This window comes from Rutilus rutilus (genome assembly GCF_951802725.1).
Source record: "Rutilus rutilus genome assembly, chromosome: 6".
NCBI lineage: Eukaryota > Metazoa > Chordata > Actinopteri > Cypriniformes > Leuciscidae > Rutilus > Rutilus rutilus.
In genome coordinates this window covers 4,157,102-4,176,039 of record NC_140214.1, presented here as the reverse complement: position 1 = coordinate 4,176,039, position 18,938 = coordinate 4,157,102, and the positions used below count along the sequence as shown (strand labels likewise).

The 18,938-nt window shown below is 35.2% G+C and overlaps 1 protein-coding gene across 2 annotated transcripts; it reads right to left on the bottom strand.

The window, feature by feature from the left end:
• Positions 1-9,911: 9,911 nt before the first annotated feature.
• On the bottom strand, positions 9,912-18,906 carry hsd11b1lb (hydroxysteroid (11-beta) dehydrogenase 1-like b). Of its 2 annotated transcripts, XM_084412399.1 has the most exons (9): positions 18,812-18,906; positions 18,738-18,756; positions 17,805-17,920; positions 16,344-16,474; positions 16,042-16,153; positions 15,484-15,575; positions 15,310-15,403; positions 13,769-13,934; positions 9,912-10,855 (listed from the first exon to the last, which is right to left on the bottom strand). In XM_084412399.1, exons 3-9 carry the CDS (start codon positions 17,878-17,880, stop codon positions 10,669-10,671), a joined length of 858 nt encoding a protein of 285 aa, XP_084268525.1. In that variant the 5' UTR covers positions 17,881-17,920; positions 18,738-18,756; positions 18,812-18,906; the 3' UTR covers positions 9,912-10,668. The 2 variants fall into 2 exon arrangements, with proteins under 2 accessions (XP_084268525.1, XP_084268524.1); XM_084412398.1 differs by lacking the exons at positions 18,738-18,756; positions 18,812-18,906 and having other exon boundaries at positions 17,805-18,098.
• Between the last annotated feature and the right edge of the window lie 32 nt (positions 18,907-18,938).

The following is an 18,938-nucleotide window of genomic DNA, read 5'->3' as shown; positions in this document are numbered from 1 at the left end:
TATGAACTCTTAAGTTTATCATTTCTGACATAATGTGTATAAATGATGCTTATTGGGGCTTTTTCTGTCTTTCTTCTTTTTTCAATTTTACAATAAAAATGATAAATGCTTACCAGCACTCTCAAATCATTCATTGTATAAATATGATCAATAAATCATGACAACATATGTAAGTTCTACGAGATTCGACACGATTTCAGTTTAAAGGGGTGGTTGATTATGATTTCACTTTTCTAACTTTAGTTAGTGTGTAATGTTGCTGTTTGAGCATAAACAACATCTGCAAAGTTGCGACGCTCAAAGTTCAAAGCAAAGGGAGATATTTGCTTTTACAGAAATCGCTTTTTAAGGACTACAACAAACGGCTGGTAGAGACTACACAACATTCCTCCCGGGTTAGTGACATCACAAACCCTAGAATTTACATAAACCCCGCCCCCGGAACACGATTTATAGATTATCATGACAGAATATGCTAATCAATGACTAGAAGATAACTACACATCAGCTACATAAATTCGTTAACTAACCATTCAGAAACGTCCTGTTGCATTCTACATGTTGTCACTTCTTCTTGAGTCTCTCCATCATTGTCTGAATCCGGTTTGAACATAAAAGGTTAAAAGTTTGTGAAATTTTCAGTGCATGTCTGTGTGAGGTAAAAGAACAAGAGCTCTTGAAGCTCCGCCCCCTGTGCCGGGAGCAGCAGCTCATTTAAATTTAAAGGAACAGACACAAAACGGTCCGTTTTTGCTCACCCTCAAAAATGGACAATTTTAACATGCTATATAAAAATATCTGTGGGGTATTTTGAGCCAAAACTTCACATACAGACTCTGGGCATGGGCGTCGGAAGAAAAAAAAAAGTGGGTGGGTCCTCCCCCAGAAAAATGTTTACTGGAGTAAATACCATTTCATGTATTCTGGTGCCTTTTAATTAAAACAAGTAAACTAAACTCCACTTCACGTTGGGCGGTTATTTGCCTCCACGTCGTGCATTAAATGCACAGCTATCCGTGGATTATCCCCCTAATACCATGGTCATGGTCACAACTTAAAGCTGTTATTGATGTTTGCAACGCAATATTTGACTGGAAGGGTACAACGGGCGGTTACTTTCGTCAGTTGCGGCTCGTTGAGAAATATAATGTAGCGATTCAGCGGAAATGGAGTTTAATTTATTAGGGAATTCCTCAAGTGGGATGGATTTGACTGACGGCGCTATGAAAAGACAAATGCGCTGAATCAGAGACGGTAAAAGTAAGTGGGTCCAATATCACTGGTCTTAAAAAGTGGGTGGGTCTTGTCCCACCCATATACAATGGTTCTGACGCCCATGACTCTGGGGACATCAGAGATTTATTTTACATCTTGTGAAAAGGGCATTATACCACCCCTTTAACATAATTTAAAGGGGATGTAGAATTCAGAAACTCTTGTTATTGGCGACACCGGTGGCCGTTATGTGAACGGCCTCACTTTTCTTTTTCTTTTCTTTTTTGCTCACTGCTCACTTACAAGAGACTGAACTGAATGTGATTCAATGACCCGATATATTCACGGCTCATTTCTTTTTTGTTCTTTGCTTAAAAGTAAAAAGAAGATGGAAATACCTTTGCACTTTGCAGCGATATAGGAACATCTAGACGCCGTCAACGGTACGTTCAGATGAACAGGCCTTATATGTGCTGCACACTTTCCTCTCAACAAAATAAACACTCAACAAAAATGACAGAGCGTTAAAGAAAGCATCTGATCGTATCGATGTGGAACATGTTTGCACCATTCCTGCGATTCTCCGGCATCATGTCGACAGATGAGGTATCTAAAGTTATACACTGTTATGATAGTTTGATTATAAAGTAGGCTATATTTGAGACAATTATACATCTATCTATGTGAGACTATAGTTTGAATTAATCCCTTTTTTTTGTGCATGATACACTGACATTATAGTACAAAATGTCTCTTTCGTTTCGGCATTATCCTGAACAGTGTAAGCATTTGTATTGTGTCGTTGAACGGAAGAGAGGCTCTCGCGAGCGCGTGTAAACATCACATCTTTTTGATTTTCCCGGCAAAAACGACCCTCCTTCACATAAAAATCATTCTGCATGCTTTCATAGACAACATTGGAAGTCGGGGATGGTCTCGTTTTTTTAATTTTCGTTACAAGCTGCTCACACATTTGGCAATAAAAAGCGATTAAAGGAACATTCTATCGCCCCTTAAAGTTGATGTGACTTGTACAAACAATTTAATTACTGTAGCCTACTTAAAATTTTAAGCCAGCACCTGAACTTTTTTAGTGTTGTGTCGATGCAGTCGCCATGTAGACATATAGCAAAACAATGGAATAAATTATGTTTGAAAGCTTTTAAAGAATTAACAGTCAAACAAAGAAACACATCCTGATTAGAATTATGGGGGGCATTTTGTTTAGATAGCTAAATATGTAATACAAGAGAACTTTAAAATTAAACATTACATATTTTTTTCATCAGGATGTCAGCCAGTTTGCATGCACACAATAATCAATATTAATAAATGTTAATAGGTATGTGGGATATTATTACACAAAAAAAAAATCTAATTCCGCCTAAAATATCGTAATTTAAATATTTTTATTTATTTATATTTTGTCTCTTCTGTGCACCGCCATAATGCTGTATATAATTTTTTTTTAAATTAGTTTAACCTTTACAGACATAATTTTTGAAAATGTGACAAATTGACACATTGACTACAAACCAGATTCTCTTGTAATGTTAAGACATTATGTTTAGACACTGGCCTTGTATGTACAAAAATACTGGTGTATAATGTTGTGTGGGGTCATGATATTTGCTATAAGGACATTTTTAGCTATTTTTATTCTGAAAAATTAATTAATATCATATAATAATATATTGTGTGTAACCGTTTAAATGGTTATAGCACAATTATGCGTTTAAGAGATTTTGTGTCATTATTATGTGTGCAAATCACAACTTTGGCAATTCTTATTTGTTCCACAGAAGAAGAAAAAAGTCATGCAGGTTTGGAAGGACATGAGGGTGAGTAAATGATGACAGGTTTTTATTTTGGGGTGAAACATTTAAAGAGATGAAGTTCGAGATGACCTCTGCCCGTTACTCCACGTTTATCCAATGAAAGAACGTGTTCCTTTCCTTTCAATGTGGCAGATATCAAACAGCAGTGACTCTTAAATACATTTAATGAAGAAACTGATGTGGAGGATGACTGAAAGCATCAGTTCATCTTTATTACTGTCAGTTAATGAGAATCAATCTCACTCTCATCTCATCTGAACTCTCTCAGGGTCACACATTATGAATTAGGGATTATCATAATGAATTGTCTTAATATGACCCTTTCTTAGCAGAAGGTGAAAGTCTTGACATGAGTTAAAAGTTTGAGGGCTCGGTCTGCAAGCGATATGAGAGAAAAATACGACTGAGAGCGATAAACAGACAGATTGATTGTGTCGGAGCGTGAAGGACAAGCATCTCGTCTGCCGAGCCCTTATAAATCCTGTCTGTGGAGTAAAACAACATCTGAAGTTTAATAAGTTTGACTCCGTGACAGATCCGTTGTTCTTAGATGTTTCTCCTGAGAGAAAGAGAGTTTCAGAAGAGATCTCAACACTGTCTCAATAGAAGCATTGCTTACGCACATGTAAAATAACATGATCATCAAACATTAAACCGCATATAACTCAGAACTGACTGAGAAGCTTTGATGGACTTGATCTACTCCATCTGTGTTTTGATCATCGCTCTCAATCCTGAAACTTACCCAAGTTGGAACATAGTAGTGCAAAAATAATATATAGTGAACTATAAGTCATGTTCACTTAAAGAAAACATACAAGTACACTGAAAAAATGATTAGTTGAATTTAATAAAAAAAAATTATCGTAAGTGGTTGCATTCAATAAATTTTACCTACATTTAAACAAATGCATTAAGTTGAACTTAATACATTTTAGTTCAACTTAATGCATTTGTTTAAATGTAGGTAAAATCAATGGAATGCAACCACTTACGATACATTTTTTTAATTAAATTCAACGAATAATTTTTTCAGTGTATATACTTGCAGTATAAAACTACTAAACTAGTAGTTTACTGAGAGTATACTTCAAAGTGTACTTTCATACACTAAAAAATGTGTTTGACTAGTAAGCTATCAGTATACCCATAAGTTCACATTTAGTTGAGGTACAAACGAAAAACTTAGTTGCGCAGCCTACTCAAAGTTTACTAGTGTTATACTTAACGTATCCATACTTTATACACTAAAAAGTGGGCCAATTTAGTTCTAAGTAGTATTGAAACGGGACACTTGCAAGTCTAGTACATTGATATTAGTATACTTGCATAAAGTATACGGTTCCACTTTATTTTGACTGTCCACTTTAGACGTTCTACTAAGTGACTTTGCAACTACATGTCAACTAACTCTCATTAGAGTATTAGTAGGCAGTAGTAGACTGTCAGTAGACTGTTAGGTGTTAGGGTTCGGGTTAGTAGAATATATGTAACTTATAGTCAGTGGAATATATGTTGGGGGACCAACAAAATAAAGTGTTAGCAAATATTAAGCAGACAGTCTACTATACTCTAATGACAGAACTTGACATGTAGCTGCAAAGTTACTTATAGTGAGTAGAACGTCTAAAGTGGACTATCGAAATAAAGTGTTACCAAGTATACTTAAACTTTACTAAAGTATACTTAATAAAATGAACTTTTTTTGCACTTTGATGGATCTCTGCTCAGATGAAGTGTTCATTTGCTCATCGCTGGTTTGCTGATCTCTCATCGGCTACTTCATCCTGAATCAACAAAAACTGTGGTTTGGACAACAGAGATCCCACTAACAGCCGTTAGATCAGAATCAATCTCTCTGCGAAGAACTTCCTCTCCCCTCTTGCTATTCTTTATCATTCGTGAAGAGATTGTTTAAATGAGACATCGATCCGTTTACGAGCTCTTTATCAGGGACATACCATACGAGGTCATGACCTCCAGATGTCTGACTAGTAATGAAACGTTACTCTAAACATATATAGCCTATATGAATACAGGTTTGTCCTTAAACCAGCCGCGCCTAATCACAGAAAAGTTTATACGGGGAGGCAAATATACTACAGCCATTTATAAGATTTAATATTTCAGCTGACGTGAAATTAGTAGCACAAATCTAAGAGGAGCCACATTCAGTTCTGCCTGAAAATATCTCATGATGTAAATCCTGACACGTCCTTGAGCAAGAAATACTAGCGGTGACAGGATAAAAAATATAATTCCCAACTCATTGATTTCCTTTGGTCACAAATCTTTTACCCTATAGCGCCACCCTGTGGTTGACTGTGCAATTTAATGTTCTTATATTCTATATAACTACACATAAAGAGTATTTGGACACTTAAATCACTCAAATTCTGCAGGATCTTTTCTCTCCTCTGGCTTTTATTTGTACTTTTTATTTAACTGGTGTTTTGGTGATCTTTTCAGTGGTCGTATATTGTCAAATGTTTACTTGCAAAGTGTGTTTGTGCATCTTTCTTTGCCATAACCACACTTTCTTTTATAATTTGTATGTAATGCAATGATGCAGACATTTTGAAGCAAGGCTTTAAAGGGATAGTTCACCCAAAAATTAAAAATCTGTCATCATTTGCTCGCCGTTCTGTTGTTCCAAACATGTATGTGTCCAAACACAAAATAAGATATTTTGCAGAAAGAAATACAGGTTGAGGTTAAGTAAATGATGACAAATGTTGAATTTTTAGGCGAACTATCCCTTTAAGTGTCCAGATATGGTTTGATAGTTAAAATAGTTTTGGGGCAACTGTAGCCTATAATAATTATTTTCTTAACATTGCTAATTTCATCAATTCGTCTCTATAATGAGCACTGAATGCATTTGAAAGACAAAGTATTTTATTTGATTGTATTTTAATCTATTTATCATGATGTTTAACGCTACTCTCTTTTTTTTTTTAATGGAGTGATGTACATGTTTTCCTGTGCTGTTGAACAGTGTGGTTTATTGCATTGCTGATTGTGAAATTTGGCAACATCATCACACTTGGCAGAGAACTCTTGGATGAGGTGAGGTCACCATGGCAACGCGGGAGCAGTTGTGACGCACAGGGACCCTCTGTCACGTGTTCTGATCGCAGTTCCCGCGCCCGTCCACTAGAGGCAGTTGCGATCTCATCAACCTGATGCTGACAGACATTTAAAAGTAGATATGTTCTTCTGTCTGTGTGTGTGTTTTTAGAATAGCAGATGTTTTGTCCAGTGGCTGATTTATCATATTTCCACACAAGCCGTTACTATTATGTTGTCATGCATATTCTTGTGCATTCAGTTCAGTGCTAGTCAATGTGTGAAAGCAACAAAAACACACTGGGAGATGATGGTGAGTAAAACAAAACTCAACATTCAAAAGGTGTTTCAAAAATATACATTCATACAGAAATTTGTACTGCAGAACCCTTATGAAAAGTAAGTCGCTTTTAGAAAAGTTTGAGTAGTATAAGTAGCCTATACTTCATGTAGTTAGTTTACTAATATTAATGTACTAGAAGTATACTTGTAAGTGTACTGTTTCAATACTACTTGTGACTAAATTGGCCCACTTTTTAATGTAGCCTATAAAAGTATCCTTTTAACTTTAAGTGTAACAGTACTAAACTTTGAGTACACAACTAGTTTCACAACTACATTTGTACTGCAACTACTACAAGTTAATTTATAGTTAAACAACTATGAGTTTACTAGTCAAATACTTGTAGCAATTTTTTTAGTTTATGAAAGTACACTTTGAAGTATACTCTCATTAAATGACTAGTTTAGTAGTTTTATACTGCAAGTATGCAAGTTTTCTTTAAAGGAATACTTCACCGATTAGCGTTAAGCTTTGTATCAGTAGAAACCCGGTAGTATTTTCGAGTGACCGTGCTTCCCTCCCTCATGTCCCCCTGAGACGAGAGATTTCTGTATTGTGTGTCGGGAAAAAAAAACTCAGATGACGCAAAAATCTTCATTTAGCTCATCAGAGGCTCTTTTGTCCAGAGGCGAGAGACTCCAGCCAGTAGGAGGAGCTCGTCCCGCATGTGTTCAACCCGCCCATAGGGGGATCTCACGATAAAACGCCGTCTTTTCAGTTTTGAGTCGACTAGTAGCCTAGCTGTATCATTTCTCCCGATACTGCCCTCTGTAACCGGTAGGCGTGGCTTGGGAGTGTCCTCGTAGGGACGCGAAGCAAGTGCATTCTGGGAGTTGTAGTCTTTCATCCACATGAGCCAAAAATACATTTTCTGGCTTTTCTCAGTCTAGAAGGCACCAACTCCTAAAATAATTTCACATTTCTACAACATAAATGACCCAATTTTCCAGCGGTGAAATATCCCTTTAAGTTAAGTCCATCAACACCATCAAAGCTTCACAGTTGTGTCCTCCTCATGGGTTCAACATTTCATTCAGTAACATTAGGTTTTTGATTTATATGCTGTTTAGTGTTTGATGATTGATACTCGCGTTGTTTTACATTTGCGTAAGCAATCTTCTATCGCTTGTTTCTGCTGCTTCTTCACCTGTTTTGATCAGGAGATTCTGTACTAAAAGATGCGTGATAGCGCCCCCTAACAGAGAAACATGAATTGGCGGAAAATTGAGTTGTGGAAAGAGTAAATTCTTCTCAGAATTAGGAACACATCTGTTTTCTTTATAAATCAATATTTTCAAACAATGTCGGTTTTTAGACAGTATGTAAAACTGTGTGACACAAAGTATTTAATAGGCTACATACTACAAGCCAAATATTCTTAGAATACTTAATTATACTTTTAATTAGGAAAAGATTGAGTACAAGTATAGGCCAAATATACTTAGACCTTTCTGTCAGTAAAAGTCAAGTATACTTAAGTGCAACTTTAAGTATATTTGTGACCCTGGACCACAAAACCAGTTACATGGGTCAATTTTTTTGAGATTATGATATGATAAACTGAATAAATAAGCTGTCCATTGATGTGTGGTTTGTTAGGATAGGGCAATATTTGGCCTTATACGACTATTTGAAAATCTGGAATCTGAGGATGCAAAAAAATCAAAACATTTGAAAATCTCCTTTAAAGTTGTTCATTTATGTTCGCGATTGTGCTGCATTCACTCACAAAAATAAATGTTTTATATATTTTATGGTAGGAAATTTACAAAATATCTTAATGGAACATGATCTTTACTTAATATCCGAATGTTTTTTGGCATAAAAGAAAAATCGATCATTTTGACCCATGTATTGTTGGCTATTGCCACAAATATACCCGTGCGACTTATGACTGGTTTTGTGATCCAGAGTCACATTTGTGAGAAATACATACAAAGTAGACTGAAAGTATTTTTTGTTTAAAAGAAGTATACTAACACCACACTTAAATTAACTTCTTTTTCGCAAGGGAATGTCATTAGAAACCAGAGCCGGACAGTAACGGAGTACATTTACTTGAGTACAGTACTTAAGTACAATTTTGAGGGATCTGTACTTTACTCGAGTATCATTTTTGGGGAGTACTCATGACTTTACTCAAGTACATTTGAGAGGCAAATATTGTACTCTTTACTCCACTACATTTCTATCCATAACCGTGAGTACCCGTTACTTCTTCTAAAAAAAACTAAATCTCGGAAACCCTCAATTTGTTGTTTCCCTCTCAAACGTGATTGGATTGTGCAGGCGCCACTGATTGGGACAGCCTATCAGCAATCACCTTCAGCTTTCCGCCAAAGTCAACTCCATGGTCAGATTTAGATAAGAGACGAAACCATGGACGAAACAATGGATGAAGACGCAGCAGGTCCATCCCGGGAATGTGCCAACCTGTGGCCCCACCTCACCAGACTATTTCAATTTTCTGAACAAGTTAGTTTTCGCTTCAAGTGTTTGCTGTGCTTACCAATGTAAGCACTGTGGCAGTAGTAATGCAATATTTAGAAAATGTACTCTTGTACTCTTGATACTCAAGTACTTTTAAAAACAAGTACTTCAGTACTTTTACTTAAGTAGACTGTAGTACTTTTACTTGTACTTGAGTAAAATTTACCAAGGGGTATCTGTACTTTTACTCAAGTAATGAAGCTGTGTACTCTGTCCGCCTCTGTTAGAAACCAAATTGCTGAAAGTCTGTTCATATGTAAATTCCCGCTCGCTGACGCTCTTATCTGCGTTCCCACAGTTCTGTAGATCTACTGACCTTGAAAGTTTTTCCCAGGTCAAAAGAGCAGAAATAAAACAGAAGTGTTGAAATACAGCAGCTGAGCGCATAAAATCAAGTAGAATCCAGTCAATATGCCATTTATATATTCTATATGCTATCTGTCATTTGCTTTTTAACAATTTTGTAGCTTAATGTTATCAGCGACTGACAGACGATGACAATGCAACACATTGACTTTTAATGGTTTTGACCTTGCCGTCGTGGCTGCTCATTAACTATGTGACCCTGTAAGTTTAACACATGTAATGTTTGTATTATGATTACACTTTTAAAACTTTGATATTGGCACAGAGCAACCAGAAAAATCATTTAATGGTTTGAGACTTTCAGATATTTAATTATAAATTATACAAATGGAAAATAATTTTCCCAATTGAGTCTCTGTGAATAAGCAAGTGTTTAATTTGAGATTTCACATGCTTCAGTGGTTTTGACAAACTCATGCTCAGAGTCCCACGGCATTATGGGAAACGGTTTGGGTCTCCATTTAATTTTGTATTTTAGGAGAAAAAAATATCCACACGTAGGAAAAATCTTTTTATGTTTTTGCAAAGCCCACAGGTCTGATGTTAATACTTCAGCATTTGTTTTAACAGAAAGACTGCGGATACAGACACAGAATCACAGACTGACGTCGTGTTTAATTAGTTACACACACACACACTTTAATATCACTGGAAGTGTAAAATCCCAAATGCATAGAGTCTTGGTACAAAAATTAATTGAAAATGTCAGACAAATAAATACAAAAACATTTTAATAATTAAGCAGTGGCTCTCTCAGAAGTCTAAGAATTTTTTTTTCCATAATTGTAATTAAAAGCATTTTGTTCATCTTGTGCTGAATGATATTTAGGTAACACTTTTTCTATTAGGTCTCATATTAATATCAGTTAATGCATCAACTAACATGAACTAATAATGAGCAATACATTTAAAAGCCTTTGTTAATGTTAGTTAATAAAAAATGTTTATGTTCATGTTCACAGTGCATTAACTAATGTTTACAGATACAACTTTTGATCTTAAACACGTTGAGATTAACGAAGATTAATAAATACTGTAGTAAGTATTGTTCAATGTTAGTTCATGTGATAGTATGTAAATGTTAACTAATGAAATCTTATTTCTGTAACTGATTTTATGATGAATTGGTTGTATTTTACTATTATTTACAAGGATTTTGCTTGTATTTTGGGTCTATAAATTGGGGTACAAAATACAATACAATTAATACAAATAATGATTCAAAGATTTTTCAATTTCCTAAACGCACTTACGACGTAAAAGTCGACTCAAGTGTGCATACATCATTCACTCCTCACTATATGGAATAATAGAAAATCCCGTGAATGTCTGAGTTGTGCACATGTATTAGTCTTTGTTGTCCATGCTGAGGCCTGACAGCACGAGATCTTTCAGGAAGGGGAAGACGTTGTTGATCAAGCAGGTGAAATAGTGGAACCAGGGGTAGAAGGCCTCTTTCTGACGGGACGCCCCGGCTTTGATGATGCTCAGAGCCGCTTCGCTCGCAGGATAGGGCGCCATCGTGGTGAATCCTCTGAGAGAGATTCGAGAGAGAACAGTTATGGGGGATTCTCATGAAAACACGTCCAGGTCATTTTCATCACTTAAGCAAGTTGCTATGGATTAAAAGCATCAAGCAAACACTTTAATGAAGCGATACAATAGTGGCCAAAAGTGATGTTCGAGGGGGGGTGTTTGTTTTTATCACCCTACAAGTGAACCTTAAAAATATTAGGGAAATACTAAACTTGGTTAAGGCATTCATCTGACAAAATTATTTGGGAAAATGCAAACTACAGCTACAGGTTTTATTTGACTATGCCTATTTAAGAAAAAAAAGCATTCATTCACTTTAACATAATCAGTCATTACTATTTCATTGGTTCTCTCTTGGTTTTGCATGTGTTCATAATTTGGCCAAAAATTATGTCTGCATTAATTTGGCATGTTTTATTGCAGTATCACAAATAAAACAATCAACTCCAATTATGTTTTATGTTTATGTTTATGCATTATGTTTACAAAATCTAACCAATCTTTAGAGTCAAGATGCAAATTTCCCTTGGCTGAACTCGGCCACTATTGTATTTTGTACAGTATTTAATTTATTTTAATTTTTTTAAGAAATAAATACTTTTATTCAGCAAGGATGCCTTAAATTTTTCAAAAGTGACAGTAAAGACATTTATACTGTTACAAAAGATTAGTCAAAGAATGCTGAAAAAAAAAGTATAATTTTTATTCACCAAATAATATGAAGCAACAGCACAACTGTTAATAATCAGAAATGTGTCTTGAGCAGCAAATCATCATATTAGAATGATTTCTGAAGGATCATGTGACACTTAAGACTGGAGTAATGAGTAATAAGAAGTGAGCAGCATGTAAAAAATATATATTTTTGAGAAAATCATGTTCATGTGTGGCTAGAAAAAACAACAACAACAAACGGAGTCACTGAAATGGGGCCATCAGACACATACTAAACATTTGCAAATTGACGTGCTTCGGTTGTGTCAGTGTGTGTGAAGTTGCTACAATGTAAAAAAATATATGATCAATAAGTTATGACAACATATGTTTTTACATTGCTTTAACTAAGTTATACAAGATCAACTCATTTTTTAAACTCGGTTTAGTGTAATTAAAGTTTAAATGAATTAAACATCCAAGTTGAGTGTACTTAAAAATGTAAGTCATAGCAACTTTTTTTTTTTTTTTTTTGTGTAGAATCATCATAGAATTCATGATCCATGAACAGATCAACAAAGTAACAAGATAAATGTGCCGAGGACAAACTGCAAATGAATTCATAACCGGCTTCCTAAATGTATCTTGAGTGATGTACAGAACAGAATGGAAACATTGATTGCATTTTGGACCACAACAATGTCCTCGAAACGTTTGGACAGAACAAATATTTAAAAAAAAAAACTTATAAAAAAAACTGTAACACACTTTATAATAAGGTCCCTTTAGTTAACATTAGCTGATGCATAACCTAACATTTATCATTGTTACCATTTATCTATCATTAACAGATCCATTAAATTGACAGATGCAACATTTGATTTAAATGTATTGTGTTGAAATTAACATCAAAATAAATGCTTTTTCAAGTATTTTTTCATAGTTTATGTTAAATAATGCATGTTAACAAATGGAACCTTTTTGCAAAGTGTTACTAAAAAAAACTTGAACTAGTCATTTTAAACATACTAAACTGCATTAGAACCAAAGTGGTACTTTTTTCTTTGTCACATCTTGTTTTGGTTTTGTTTCAAGTCTGTCATGTGATCCCCTAGTCTAGTCATGTGATCCTGCCATGTGTTCCCTTGTCTTTATGTGTCATGTTCTGATTGGTTCATTGTCTTGATTGTGCACAAAGAGTCTTGTGTGTATTTAAGCCCTCATGTTTGCCTTGTTACTTTGTCAAGTATTGTGTTTCCTGTAACCACTGTTGGGTGAGTTTGTGTTTGTTCAAGCCATGTAAAAGCCAAGTCAAGTCTTTGTTTTATGTTTGCTTGGTTTTGGAAATAAAGCTGCACATGGGTTCTCTAAGCTTGCCTTCAGTGGACTTCTTACCCGTCTTAATGTGATCTTTGTCAAACAATTGAGCTAAAATGTGTACTATTTTTAATATATAAATCATTGTAAATATATAATAGAAATAAAATGTTTTGCATGTCAATAAATCATTCTTACCATTTTAAAGAAAAGATGTCCCATAAAATAGTACATGATGATTATTAAAATAAAAACTCTTATGAAAATTACCATTAACCTGATGTAACACTGTAACAGCAAACTGTAAATTCAGCATTTGTTAAATATGAGATATGAGATACTGCTTGCTGTATGATAGAAATGTTGATTCAAGAAAATGGTTGCAAGATCCTAACCAATTATGAATTACTTGATGAAGGTGATGATCATTAAAAGGGATGTTTTCTTCAAGTTTGCAATATCTGACCCTGGACCACAAAACCAGTCACACGGGTCAATAAAAAAAAAAAAAAAAGCTTTATACATCATCTGAAAGCTTAATAAATAATATTTCCATTGATGTGTGGTTTGTTAGGATAGGACAATATTTGGCAGAGAATATCTGGAATCTGAGGGTGCACAAAAATCTAAACATTGAGAAAATCTCCTTTAAAATTGTGCATTTATGTTCGCGATTGTGCTGCATTCACTCACAAAAATAAATGTTTTATATATTTACAGTAGGAAATTTACAAAATATCTTCATGGAACATGATCTTTACTTAATATCCTAATGATTTTGGGCATAAAAGAAAAATCCATAATTTCGACCCATGCAATGTATTGTTGGCTATTGCCACAAATATACCCGTGCGACATGTGACTGCTTTTGTGATCCAGGGTCACATATCAGAAGTGCTAGATTTAGTCAGTGTCATCAGTTCTGCAGTGGGAAACTAACCTGATCTTATTCATGGCCGACTCTGTGTCGATCAGTCCGAGGATCATGATGGACACCGACACGTTGCTCTTCTGGATTGCCAGTTCACTCTGCATCGCTCCGAAGAATCCGTTCATCGCAAACTTAGTAGAGGTGTACGGAGCCACAAACGGACTCGCCAGCTTACCTGGATCAGAGAGGAAAACAGCGTTAACCTTTAGTCATGTATAACTGTATGCGACTGACAACAACAAACACCTTTACACAAAGAAATGAATCCCAGTTCACAGGTGTGATTGTGTTCAGAAACCAGTAGCGGCCTTTGCTGTGTTTCAACAGTTTCACTTTAAGGGGCCTACATTTGTGCCACAAAAATTAATAAAAATGCCCCAAAAATTCAAGATACGGGGCAAAAATATCTCTGTGTGAGTCTTAATTTTAATATATATAAAGGATATAGTTACACGAGCTAAAGTTCAGCACGTTTGCAAATGTCATAATTGATTTTATACAACAATTCACTAAACATGAAGTTACTATTAGGTGACAAAAGAAGCAAGTCTGATTTCACAGTACTCATAAAAGAGCAGGAAAGAAGTACCCGGATGAGCTGAGACTTACGGTGAGATTCTGGAGTGTGCATAAGATGGACACTTTACAATCCCATAAGGCCATGGGAGCGGATTTGCGAATGGCGGTGAAGCGACACAACTGATGCTGATGACAACAACATGTCGATTGTAGTACGTCCAGATTACATTCACACTATAAACATACTTTTTTAGCTGTCGTGAAGTAATTACTTGTTCAAAATACGTACCTAGGGGAGACCGGGGACAGTTGCAACAAGTCTTATTCCTCCAATCAGAAACAAGCTAGAGTGATGACACTCACACTGCACATGCACAGTTAGACCCTCCCCCACCGAGAAGACAGAAGACATATTCAACATCTGCTGCTGCATTTATTGAGGTATGAAAGTACATGTATTTTTGTCATACTGCCCTGACATTTTGTATGAATTAATCAAAACTCACTTAGTTTGAATTATTGTATTGTTGACTTCTAATTGACATGGTTAGCATGCGTCAAAGTCAGTGTGTCTAGCAGGCGAATGATGTTCTGTCGTGGCTGATAGGGTTGGGGACGGTTGCAACAAGTTATAAATTGCATGTTTAATAAAACAGTTTGTTGCATTGCAAATTGTTCAGTTCTTCCTGTCTGACACTGAAACATGGAGAGATTGAATAGCATCTGTAACGCCTGCACACTGAATCTATGTAGGCCTATGTTCTACACATAAACAAACAAAACTCAATAACTGTTATTTGATAAATAAATAAATAATACTATAATATTATAGTAGGCCTAAAACAGTTAATATTTTCAGAATTCTATGCTCATTGAATTCACAGTTAATGAATGAAATGTAAGGTATTTTTAACATGTTGCAACCGTCCCCTGGGTTGGTTCATCCGAATTGCAAAGGCTGTCTCTGCCCAAATCATAGACTAGAAAAGTGCTTTTATAACTAGATTAATATTAACTAAAGTTAGACTCGCCTGCCATTGAGGAAACTACGATGATGGAGCCAGCGGATGTTTCCAGCACAGGAAGAGCTGCCGCTGTCATCTGTGTGTAACTCACAAAGTTCACCTGCAACGAGTCAGATCAGTGTGAACAGAGAAGGGAGAACTCCACAGGAGGCGACAGAAGCCGTTCTCTCAGTGCTTGACCTGCATGAGTGACCTGACGTGATCGGCGTCTCTGTTCCAGAACTCAACGTTCGTGTTTCCGACATGATTCAACACTAGGAAGTCCAGTCCTCCTGCAGGACAGAAACACACGACATGCACTACCAGTCATTAAATAAGGGTTTTATATTCTTATACTCACAAAGGCTGCATTTATTTGCTCAAAAATACAGGAAAAATTATAATATTGTGAAATATTATTACCATTTCAAAGAACTGTTTTTATATATATTTTAAAATGTAATTTATTCCTGTGATCAAAGCTGAATTTTCAGCATCATTACTCCAGTCTTCAGTGTCACATGATCCTTCAGAAATCATTCTAATATGATGATTTGCTGCTCAGTTATTATCAATTTATTGTTTATATTCAAATAGAGAATGGTTATTTTATAAATTGTAATAATATTTCACAATATTACTGTTTTTTTTTTACAAATAAATGCAGACTTTGTGAGACTTCTTACAAAAACATATTTAAAAAAAATCTTAATTATTGATAGTGTATATTATTGCATAATATATTGAATCATTTCTCACCCAGTTTTTCCACAGCGTATTTGACGACTCTCTCGGGGTCAGCGGGGTCAGACATGTCTCCGGTCATATACATCATCTTCTGCGCGCCCAGTTTCACACACTTCTGCGCCACCTGGACACCCACAGGACGGACTTTCATTAAAGCTCATTAAAGCCTTTGCTTCCATACAAAATGTCATTTATTGCTACCCTTAAAAGTCTAAAACTTCACAGCCTTACAGCCTCTGCATTACTTTCAACAAATAATAATATGGGCATCTACTGATTAAAGTCCATAAGAAAACGAAAAACGTTGAACTGACCTTTTTTAAAGCCTCTAATCGTCTCGCAGTGATGATGATCTGAGCCCCAAACTTGGCGTAATGGTAGGCCATCTGCTCCCCGATCCCTGAACTGGCCCCTGTGATCAACACTCGGGCCCCGCGAACTGACTCTGTGCTCAACAACACACGGCTCTCAGTGAAACTCTCAACCAACCCACCGCTTCATCTTCATCACAAGATTTATTAAGGCTTGAACTCCCAAGAAGGTTAAAACAAAGTTAGGACCAAATGAACTAAAGGCTATGTCTCATATTTGATACATGCATTTCTAAGGCCTCTAAATCATCAACATGATCAAAATGCTGAAACCCTGTTGCACACACGCTAAAAAAGAAAGAAAATATAAACTATCAATCAGACGACAGAAGGCAAGTAAAAGCCTTTTAGTATAGGCCTAACTGTAAAAGCGTCCACCTTCAGCTCGTGGTTCAAGTGTCTTTCTGATGTTAAATCTGCACTGATTTTTATAAAGTACCTTTTATATAGGCTAGTAATATTTCAAGATGAACACTTACTAGACTGAAGCAACTTCATTTGATTATCGTGATTTTACAAAAAATCATTTAAAAGTTTGAGTATCAAATATGATCCATCAGGCTTTTATTTGTTCATCTCTCGTTGTATTGAATTGCATTACATATGAGCTTTTGATCATAAAACTAAGCATTTAAATATCATCTTACTAAGACATATTATAGGGAGATATAGTGATGACAGATATGTATATGTGGTTTATGTCAATGATATACTGTTATAAAGATCTCATTGATTTACATTACAAGCTATCAGAAGTTTGGGCGTCCTCCATATTCTCACTATATCATAAGCCATATAAAAGCCTGATGAATCAAATATGATACTCAACAAAAACACTTATACTTGTATATTTATAAATTTCTTATATTTTGTTAGAAGGTTTGATAGACTACCATTTAAAAATATATAGATTTATCTGAATATTAGTCAATATGTCAGGCTTTAGGGTAAAAAGTTACTAATTTCCTTTTAATTATATATATTAGCCTACATAAAGACAGCTTTAATTCTGTTTTTTTATTTATTATTTTGTACCTACAAAAGTTATAATCTCTAGATCATCAGGGCACACTATTTTCACCAAGGTTATGCGAGTTACATAACTGTAATAAATGAGTCTGCCAACAGTTTTCATGACTTTAGCTAGTTAATGAACTAGTGAATACTTGCAAACGTTTTGAGTTTAAGATTGGTAACAAAGCCTGCGCTAAACCATCTTAAAAATATAATAATGCCTTTGGAAAATGCAAAGCTTTCTTCATATTTATTCTCGGTTTTCATTCTGCTTTTACATGCATAAACTGCCCTCACACATATCGGGATTTCTCAAAGTAGGCGACTGTATGAGTTATGCTTTAATAATAATAAAAAGAGTATATATTATTGTAAATCTGTTGTCCTGACCTGGATCAAACGTATCTCTCCACATGTAGGCCACGAGGGCAGCGCTCAGCAGAAAAAAGCTCAAATACAGCTTCATTTTCACTGGTATCCTCGATCAGAAGCTTGATGTCTGGATCCTGTGCGAGAGCATTGAGAAATGTGTTACAGATCCCGAACAGAGTCATAAACCGTGCCTGATCACCCAATCACCCTGAACCTGAGTCTGGATCATGATGACCGACGGTTCAGGAGGCTGAAGGTCTCTCAGTCAGTGTTGTTTACTTTTACAAGCAGATGAAAGAAGAAAAAATCTAAACTGCGCTATTGTTCTGTGTGACATCATTTAAATAGCTTTGTCTGAACTGTAAATGTTTTAGCTCAGATTATTTTGAGTTAGTGCACTGGATTAAAATCAGGGTTTTATCGTTTACTGAAACCATTAAAACATTTCGTTAATCGAATAAAGCTTAAATAAAATAAAACCAATATTAGTTGAAAAGCTAATGAAAAGCTAAATGAAAATTTGAAGTGTTACCTTGGCAATAAACTTTAAGTTGAAGCACTAAAATTATTAACAAAAAAAAAAAAAAAAAACGAAATAGCAATATTAAAAAATAATGAAATTACTAAATATTAAACTAAAAGGAACATAAAAGCTTATTTAAACATTAATAAAACTACAATAACACTGGGTCAATCTCAGGACAATCTGAAGATACAACAATTCTGCTTTATCAAATCATAAATAAAATTACGCAATTACAATTAAGTTACGCCTTCCACAAACAATATAGTCATTAACCGAAATAATCTTTTCAAGTACATTTATTATATGTTGTTGTATGTATAAAAATGTTTGTAATGTTTGTAAGGCTTTCGAATCTTATGAACTATGAAATAGCCTAAAACATTAAATAAATTGTGCAATAAAATACAGACCTATCTGGTAATTACCTGTCCCCCAACCCTAAACCTTTCCTTAAGCGTACCTCTAAAAATAAAAATATATACTGTAGTTTCATAACAACCAGGATGACTTAAGGCATCTGGTGATCTTATTAGATCATGCCTTATCACCACGTGGTGATAGTGAAGATTAAAAATGCAAGGAAAGTGAAGAAGGAGCCCTAGTACTAACCCTCGTGATAGTCTTCC